Source organism: Suricata suricatta, chromosome 13 (genome assembly GCF_006229205.1).
Source record: "Suricata suricatta isolate VVHF042 chromosome 13, meerkat_22Aug2017_6uvM2_HiC, whole genome shotgun sequence".
NCBI lineage: Eukaryota > Metazoa > Chordata > Mammalia > Carnivora > Herpestidae > Suricata > Suricata suricatta.
In genome coordinates this window covers 2,038,816-2,048,196 of record NC_043712.1, presented here as the reverse complement: position 1 = coordinate 2,048,196, position 9,381 = coordinate 2,038,816, and the positions used below count along the sequence as shown (strand labels likewise).

General features: G+C 63.2%; 1 protein-coding gene across 1 annotated transcript in view; it reads right to left on the bottom strand.

The window, feature by feature from the left end:
• DBH (dopamine beta-hydroxylase) overlaps positions 1–8,076 on the bottom strand; it is a 14,954-nt gene extending 6,878 nt beyond the window's left edge. Inside the window, exons 1-5 of the mRNA XM_029919530.1 lie at positions 7,759–8,076; positions 4,947–5,093; positions 4,486–4,743; positions 3,498–3,674; positions 2,824–2,926 (exon numbers count right to left, since the gene is read on the bottom strand). Coding sequence (XP_029775390.1) covers positions 2,824–2,926; positions 3,498–3,674; positions 4,486–4,743; positions 4,947–5,093; positions 7,759–8,076 — 1,003 coding nt within the window. The remainder of the gene's footprint in view (positions 1–2,823; positions 2,927–3,497; positions 3,675–4,485; positions 4,744–4,946; positions 5,094–7,758) is intronic.
• Between the last annotated feature and the right edge of the window lie 1,305 nt (positions 8,077–9,381).

Below are 9,381 nucleotides of genomic sequence, written 5' to 3'. Positions count from 1 at the left end.
TGGATAAAGGCGGGCGGCTAAGACGGAGCGCTCGTGAGCGGGGGAGGCGCCTGCGGGATGCGAGGACGCTGGCGGGGCCTGGGGGGCTTGGCCACTGCGCTCTGCTCTCCTCCCCACGTTCAGGGGAGTCTGACCTGGAGTCCGCCCGAGGGACCCCTGTGGACGGTCTGTGCAACAGGAGGGCGGGCGGCGTCCAGCCCGGCCCCCCGCGAGCCCCCGCCCCCTGGCAGACGCGGCACACGCGTTAAGGTCGACAAGAAACACCTAAGAGGCGTTCCCGCAGCTTCCCACTTTTCTCCCCTGCTTCCTGCCGGACCCGCCGAGTCCGTCGCGGAGGAACTAGAGCCGGAGCGCGAGCCCAGACTCCTGCAGCGTGCTGCGGGCTCAAGTTCAAGAGCCTCTTCCAAAGAACTCAGGGCTCCCGGCCGTCGCTGTCCAGCAACGCCGGCTGGTTCTTCTTGGGGTTGGCTAAGGGGACTGTCCCTGAGGCTCCCTGGTCGGGCCGCCCAGTGGTCACAGGAAGCTGGTGGTCAGAGGCCGGGGATGCTGGCGGCCACGGACGCAGCCACACAAGCACGCGGCCTCCAGTTGGCCCTGCTCTACCCCTGCCTGGAATCCGAGCAGATCAGGGCAGAGACCCGAGCTGGTCCCACGGGGGAGATGCGGGGGCTGGACGTGGCTCGACCCCTCAAAATGTACTGCGGAGCTGGGACATGGGCAGAGGAGCCCGCGTCACTGAAGAACCTTCCGCCCCAATTTATAGATGAGGAAACTGAGGCTCGGAGCCTGAGCTGGAGACCCCGCCGAGATCCCGGGTCTGGGAAGCGCCGGCGCTGGGTCTGAGCCCAGGGTGCGGCCAGGGGGTCGGCGGTCTCGCTGCCCGTCCACCCCACGGTGGGGCCGAGAACGCCCCCTCTTGCCCGGCCTCCCCCTGCCTGCTCCCGCCCCCACCCCCTCGGCCCATGCGAGGCCCAAACTCAGCCTCTGTATCTCTGGGCTGGTTGCATCAGAGGATAATAATAAAAAGGGAGATGCAGTTGGTTAACATTCCAATGGGGATTAAATAATGAAATAATTGTGGCATTTTGATATTTATAGAAAAGAAGCCCATCTCCAGATCTGCGAAGTGACGGAGCCTCCTTATATTTGGCAAAGGATCCATAAATATAACCAGATAATCAGGAAGAGACAGACCTCCCTGACGCTTAGGAGTTTTCAAAAATCCATTTGCTCTCAGGTTTTAAATGAGCAATAAATCCTGCATCACGCTAAAGTGGCGCTGACTTACGGCCTGCCCCGCACGCCGCAGATAAGGCCGGCGGTGGCGGCAAGGGTTAGTGAGGCGCAGAGGACGGTCGCTGGCGGCCGTTGGCAGGGCACAGCCCGGTGCCCACGTCCCGCCGGGGGCTGCGTATGGGGGGGCGGCGGGGTCCCCACCAGGGTCACCCAGCTGGGGGGGGACGCGCTGGGCCCAGCCCGAAGCTCCTGCTCTGATCTCTCAGGCTATTTCTGCTCCTCACATACACAAACGCAAACAAGGGTCCCTTTTAAAAGAAAGGCAGAGGGCAAGAGGACCAGGGCTCTGTGGCCGTACGTGGTGCAAGGGGCGGGTGCGGAGCGAAACAGCTCCAGCCCTGACCTGGCATCAGCTGGCATCCACTCTCGCCGTCACCCGCAGGGCTGGTCCAGCCGCCAGCACTGTGCAGGGCAGACCTCACTGACCAACGACGGTACGGCCCTGCAGGGCCCTGCCAGCCCCGGACGGCTGCCCACCAGCAGCCCCGTGCCTCTGCCGAGGGTCCGTTAGAGGAGCCCCACAGGCAAGGCCCGTTTGCCACTCCCGTCTCAAAATCGGACAGCAGTTCCCACAGGCACGCTCGGGTTGCTCTGTTGTGCTTTGAAAAGCAGAGGGGAAGCTCACCTCCAGAAATGCCGCCCTCCCCAACCCCCCTTGGCCTGCAGATACTCCTGGGGGCAGGACCTTCAGTGGGCCGGCCGCCGGAGGGGGCGCCACGCTGGCTCTGGAGTGGCCCGCATCCTGCCAGGGCCCCTGTTGCGGCCCAGCCCGTTGTGGGGAGGGCCGCGGTGTCAGATGCTGGCAGTCACCCCGTTCGGGAGGGTCATTTGGGGACAAGAGGCAGCTACTGGTCTGAGCAGCTGCAGAGAAGTGGGACTTCCAGGGAACCCGGGGACAGTGCTCTGGCCTGGGACCTCTCCTCACTGACCTTGAGCCTACTGACCCCACTACAGAGCAAAGGTGGGGTGTGGGGAGGAGGGGGCGGCTGCTGGACCGAACCAGGATCTAAGTGATTCCTTACCGCTCTGGAGTCCGACCCACCTTGTCGGCCGAGTGCAGGGTCGGCCACTGGACTGCTGTGTGACTGGGGCCTCCCACGGCCCAGACCAGACCTCCCGGCCCCGCCCACTCACTTCGTGGCCCTGGTGGGGGTCCTTTCACCCCTGGGCCTTAATTTCCTTATCCGAAAATGGGCAACTAACCTCTGTCTGCCTTTCCCAGAGGGTGGTGCTGGCAGTGGGTGCTTTCGAGGAAGAAGGGGGTGCCGAGCTCCCCACTGCATGGGGTGCAGGGGTGAGCCGGCTGGCCAGGGCCCCGCCCCAGGGAGCCCACTGCAGTCGTGGGTGAGGAACAGAAGGAAAGGCGGGAGAGGCTCTCGTGCCTCGCTGGGTCATTCGAGGAGGCGGGACCTCGGGAGTGGGGTCCAGCCATGAGCAGACACCCTGCTCCCCTTCCAGACTGGGCATGGCCGATCCATGCTTCCAAAGGGAGGACAGAGGCGGAAATGCACGCTCAGAGCTCCCTACCTCCAAGCTCCATCGGGTTGTGGTAGTGAACTTCCAGACGGAGAAATCTGGAGAACTCATCGCCCCCAAAGGCAAGGCCTACTTCCTCCGGGTAGTAGAAGGCCTGCGGGCAGGGGGGGGCGGCAAACCCAGCAGCTTGGGCACCGAAGCCCAGACGGCCAGGCTGGTGTCTCACAAGGGGCCCCCAGACGCGGGTGGGGGCAACCCCACTGCCCGTGGGGGCCTGAGCTGCCATGCGGGATCAGAACGATGCTCTCCCGCTGACGGGCAGCTCATTACCAGCTCGCCCGGATGCCTCTATTCAACTTGGGGTCAGGAGTGGGGAGAGCCTAGGGGGCCCTGCACTCAGCCCTACCTCACCCTCCCCAAAGGAGCCCGTGGAGGCCGCCAGCCAGGACCACCCTGTGCACAAAACCTCACGTCCAGTGGGGAAGCAAAGTACCGAGCCTCCAAGTCTGCACGTTTATAGAGAAGCAACCAAGGCTGGAAAACAGCCCTCCCGGCCCGGGAGCAGCGCAGCTGAGGCAACGCAGGGGTGGGGGTGATGTGGGGCAGGGCCTCTCTCTCTAGCTCCCTCTGGAGCCTCTCAAATGGAGAGGCCGGCGGACCGGAGGGTGGAAGGGGCGGGACCCCAGGGAGCACAGAGGAGGCCGGGCGGGGGCGCGGGCACGCACCTTGGCACCCAGGGCCCAGGCGGCCAGCACGTGGCGGCAGTAGTTGAGGTCCGGGGGCTTCATTTTGGAATCGCAGGGCCCGCTGAACAGAGGGAAGCTCTTCAGTGGGGGGGTGCACTGGAAGACCTCCATGTGGTGCACCAGTAGCTGGTTGCCCTTGGTGACGATGGGCTCGTACTGGGCAGGGGGGGACAGGAGGGCACTGAGCCTCCGGCGGCGGACCCATGCCCCCCCCACCTGCTCACCCCCTGCTGGGGGCTCAGCTCCCCCTGTGGCCCCTGCTTGCCCATCTGTAAAATGGGAGGGTCAAGGGAGGAGCTTCTGGGGCCCAGGGTTTTCAAGGTGGAGCCATCAACCTGATGCCAGGCAGAATCTTCCAGAAGCCCAGAGTAAAGGGAATAAGGACCCTGGCAAACCATTTCCTGATAAAGTGGGGACAGGAAGGCAGCTGTCCGGGGCGTGAACATAGAGACTGCCCTGAGGCCAGGCCTGAGCCCAGGCCACCCCCTGGGCCTTTGCACACACAGCCTCTCTGAGCTGCACTTTCTGGGCTGGAAACAATACTATTGTGGAGAGGAGGGACCTGCCCCCCCCCCCGCCCCCGTCCCCTCCCCCAGGGCCAGGAAAACAGGTGACAATCGATAGCTGCTATCTTCATGTGACATCTCTGGGTGGGTGTTTAGGACCCTGAGATCTGAAGTGAGCTGCCTTTTCGTGGAGGGGGCGGTGACCGGCCAGACGGACAGAGTCTGTGTCCTCTGGTCCAGTCGGGGAAGTCGGGCCCTGCGGAGGTGGGCTGTGAGCAGGGTGACAAGGGGACAGGCACAGGGGCTCAGAGCATGCTTGTGGCTAAGAGGGCATCCGGTCCGAGCCGAGCTGCGGATGGCTTTCCAGGACAGGACCGTCCCTGACACCGCTCTGCGGCCTGAGGCAGAAAGCGGAGCTGGGACCGCCCGCCGTGTGCCTGCCGCCCCTCCCCTGCCCGTACCATGACGATGTGGTGCTTCTGGAAACCTGCTGGAAGTTCAACGACGTGGCACCAGTACGTGGTCTCCTGGCTGGGGATCAGGATGTTGGGGACACGGATCTCCATGGTGTGACTGTCCGCGGGCAAGGCCGGGGTGGAGACGCTGGGCTTCAACAGCTGTGCCCTCTGCAGCCCCGTCCGCAGTCCCGAGACGTTGATGGCCTCCAGAGCCCGGGGCGGCTCCTCCAGGACCCCGTACACGAGGTGCACGGTGCCGTCCTGCAGCCGAGACACCCGGACCCCCAGAGCTGGGCCCTCAGAAGCCGGGGACTCAGGGCCCCGCCCACCTCCCCCAGCAGGTGCCATGCCTGGTTGGTGTCCGGAGCCAGTCTCTGGGACCCCTCCCTGGCTCTCCCCTGCACGATGCCGCCCCAGGACGCGGGCGCTCCACGCTCTCCTGAGCATGCGGGGCTGCCACCCACCTCGATGACGTAATCATTGGGGTCACAGGTGTCAAAAGGCCTCTTGAAGAGCAGGCTCAGGCCTTCCCCGGTTCTCTGTGCGCTCAGCAGCTGGTAGTCCTGCTGGGAATCCAGCTGAATCTGTCCTCTCTGGTCACTCCAGGCGTCCTGCCACGACAGGTGTGGGCCCTGACCACACGGGGCTGAGCGGCACGGCCAGAGCTCGGGGCTGGCAGCCCACAGGGTGGATCTGGGGGTCCTCCGGGGCTGGCAGGGGGGTGACTCCCACTTTTGTGTCTGCCTAGAGACGGCAGTCACCCTCCAATGCCACTCACTTCCTCGCGCCTTGAAACAGGGCACTCAGGTCCAGCCGGGATTCAGGGAGGCTGGCTGGGGACAGGGCTATCTCCCCGCAGGCCACTGAGACCCCGGGTGACAGGCAGCGCTGGGAGGAGGACTCGGGCCGTGGACACCCCAGCACAACATGCCGGTGTGCCCGCGAAGCCATCCCAGAGCCGGGTCTCAAACCTCTGGGCGCGCCCAGGAACCGACGGCTAAGGCACCAGCATTGGCAATGGGCTCCCCCCACTGGTCTGCAGAGGGAGGGGTCATGACAGCACGTGGAGACTGGGGCGGGGGGGCGGGGGGGGCGGCACCAGGGACAAACCAGCTGCGGGGTTTGCGGTGGCTCTCTCCCCCCCTGCCCTCCCTGACCTCACACACCCCTGAGAGAGTGGGCACCGCCTCACTCACTGTGCCCCAGCGTCTTGTGCCCCTCACCCAGCCCTAGCCTTGCCTGGAGAGGGTAAACTGAGGCCCAGGGAGGAAGCAGGCCTCCTGCGTTTTGCCAGGTCCTTAGTGGGTGGCTGATCTGACCGACCTAGGCCTCGCCCTCCCCCCACCTGCTTCCTGTGCACCTGGCTCTCAGGCCTAGTCTGGGGGCCAGAGCAGGCAAGGCAGTCACCTGCAGAGGACGCTCGAGGGAGGGGAGGGAGGGGAGGGTGCCCCGCCTGCCGGACCCCTGCCCACCCCGCCTCTGTTCCCATTCAGTCACACCAGGAGCCTTTGGCCTTGAGATTCTTTTTTTTTTTTTAACCTGTATCCAGGCCCAAAGCATGTTTGCTTCATCTCCTTGAGAAAAAAAAAAAACCTGCAAAAGATTTCGCAAAACTGTCCCCAGAGGAAAGCACCGGGATGAGATTCCTGCTAAGAGACACTCCTAATTTGTAGGCTTAATTTTAAAACAGAGGCAGAAAGTTAGTGTGAGTTCAGCTGGAAATCTAGAACGTATTTGTTGAACATACGGCTAACGGAGGAAAAACAAGTCTGACATTTGTTTGCCAGGAATTTGTTGTGCAAATTAATCTCGCAGAGCGTGTGGAGGGCGCCGTCCCCCGTCGTCCGCCTGCTCTGATCCAGGGGCCCCGCTCCTGCCTCGGGAATGGCTGACGGCTCAGAGCCGGGGCTGCCCCAGGTCCTTCTTGGCCGTGACCCCCCCAGGCCACTGAGCACCCTTACGGCGGGGAGTCAGCGCGGCCCAGCAAGACAGACCTGGGCCCCAGCCGGGCACCTGCACCCCCTTCTATCTGGGCGGCCCCAAGCATCTGGCTCCAGCTCCCCTGGGAAGGCTTCCTGCCTGAGCTGTGACCTGCTGAGTGGTGGGGCCGGGGTGGGGGGGTGCTGGGTGGAGCACAGTTGGGTTCCAGAAATATCAGCCATTGTCAGTTTCTTGGGAACTCCAAGGACCCAAAAAGGTGGAGAGGGATTGCTGTTCCCACTCCTCAGATGAGGACACAGAGTCCTGGGGCCAGAGCCCCCTTGCAAGTCCCCACTTAAATGGGTTAAGAAAAGCCCTCTGCTCACAGATAAAGATCTTTTAAAAGGGGGGGGGCGCCTGGGTGGCTCAGTGGGTTGGGTATCTGACTTCAGCTCAGATCCATGGGTTCAAACCCCACATCGGGCTCTGTGCTGACAGCTCAGAACCTAGAGCTGCTTCAGACTCTGTGTCTCCTTCTCTCTCTCTGTCCCTCTCCACCAGTTCTTTCTCTCTCTCTCTCTCTCAAAAATAATAAACATTAAAAATTTTTAAGACAAGTTAGACCCTCCTGTGTCTGTTTTTGTGGAAAGAGGTGAGTTTCACCCCCAGGGAGGCCCGTGCGGGGCCGAGGGCGGGAGCATTGGCTCAGGGCAGGGGCGGCCTCTGCCCACCTGCACCTCCGTGGAGCTTGTTGAGGGCCCCAAAGCCCCTCTATCTCTGGTTTGGGGGGAAACCTCCCCTTCCTCTACCCTTTACAGTAAAAAAAAGGGTAACTTTTGGAGGCACGGAGTCAAGAGTGCCTCCTACTTCGAGTCAGCTTGGTAGTTTGTACCAGGAGCCGCACCTGTGTCTGCACCTGCTCACCTCGCCCTCGGGTGCGAGCTAGGTCTGTGGGTGCTGCGTCCCGAGCAGTGGGCATGTGCCCTGCTGCCGTGCTTGGCCACGTGTGGCCCCCAAGGTGTGCTGGGTGGTGTTGGTGCCGGTGGGGGACATGGGGTCCGCCCTCATGGGGGGGGGCAGTGGATACCTTCATCTGCTTGGCAGGTGTGTGGCTGGCGCACGGCTGTGCTCAGGGACGCCGCGTCCTGTTTGGGAATGTGCAGCCAAGACCACGGAGGACATCTATTTCCCGCTTTGTCCTCAGATTGGCTTCCCTGAGATGCCCAAGCTGAGGACAGGACAGGGACTTGGCTAAGGTCAGGACGAACAGGAAGGGGGGAGCTGAGTGCAGGATGAAGGCCACGTAGGCGCTGGGGAAGGGCAAGGTCAGGAGCGACAGGGTTCAGAACAACCTACCCCAAAATAGGCTCTGCCTCCATCGGTCCAGAGCACGACCAGGTCAGCGTTTTCCAGCTCGCCACGGTCCGACATCCCAAACAGGACACCAGCCTTGAGCTCCAGCACGAGCAGCTGGAAGTAAACCGTCTCGTCCGCGTAGCTGACGTTCCAGGACAGCTGCAGGGAGCCATTGGGATCCAAGGGGATCTGGTAGGGGAAGGGGTCCGTGGGGGGCGCCGAGCTCTGCAGCGCGGCCACCAGGATGACCAGGAAGACGGCCACCGCCGTGCTGTACATGGAGGCCGCCTCTCTCGTGCTGGGGCTGGGGGCCTGCATGACTGGGGGAGCTGGGCCGCCCGCCGGATTTTATGTCCCGGCCCTCCAGGGGGTGGGCCCCAGCTGCCGCCGTAATCACATTTGTCTGGGAGGGAATTCAATTGTCCCGATGACCCTCCCACCTGCCTGTGCCCCGGGGCACACCCTCTGCGTCCCCACTCTCTTGATTGGCACTAATGGCACATGGACATTGTCAGTGGGAATTGAAGCCGACTGACTGATTTCGTTCCGTCTGTGCCGGATCTGCAACGCGGTCCGGAGAGCGGCCCCTCCCTCAGCCAGAAGACCCTCCGGACGCCGTCAGCCAGGCACTGGGCCGGCCGCCAGGCAGGCCGTCTGGTCCTGCCCCCGAGCCGCACGCAGGACGTGCCCCGTGCCGTCCCACCATGGATGGGTAGACGGAGGCCCCAAGGGCTTATTTCCGGGGTGACCAGGGAGTAAGAGCCTCCCGCTGCGGCCCTGGCCCAGTGAGCCATTTCCACGATGCTGGAGGGTGGGCCAATTTCAAACTAAAAATAAAAGACGGTCCCCACATGGTCCCTGTGTTTAGACACTCTCTCCATGGCCTGCTGTTCCCACTTTTGTCTCCTGTCTATTTCCTCACAGGCTCCAGCTGGTTCCACGGCTGCTCCAGCGGGAGTGGGTGTACCGCTGGGGGGTGGGGCCAGATGGCACGGGGCGCATCGCTGGGGGACAGACTGCAGAGAAGGATGCACAGGACAGGCCGGCCTCCCTGTTGCTGAAGCTCTCAGCGCTGCGAGGCCCCTCGGCCGAGAGCGGACCCTGTCTGAACCTGAGCGCTCCCAGGCCTGCTGGACAGTGGGGCTGTTTCTCCCACACCTACCACAGGGCCTTTGCACAGATCCACTGGGGCTCACGGCCCTGGTGCTGCACCCCGAGTCATCCCCATCCTTGTCTGTGCAGAGAGCTTTGACTCTAGCTGGGCCACCACCTCCAGGAAGCTCTCCCTGATTGCCCTGAATTCAGTCCCTCTCTCCCAGGCACCTGACTCCTCTCACTCTCCCTCCCTCCATTCCTTCGTCCCCCTCCTCCTCTTTCTCCCCTGTCTGGGGAAACCAAGACCCCAACCATAGGAACACAAGGACGTCAGAAGCTGGCACCCAACTTTTAGTCCTCAGGTGTCTGCAGGGGCTGGCCTCGTGCAGGCGGTGCAGGCTCCGGTCCTGTTCGGAGCCCTTTCCGTAGGGCGGAATGAAGGTCTGTGTGTCTGCGGATGGAACTGAGGGAACATTCCAGCGCTCACGGGGCCCTGGCGGTGGTGCGTGCTGCCTCCCCGGGACCTGG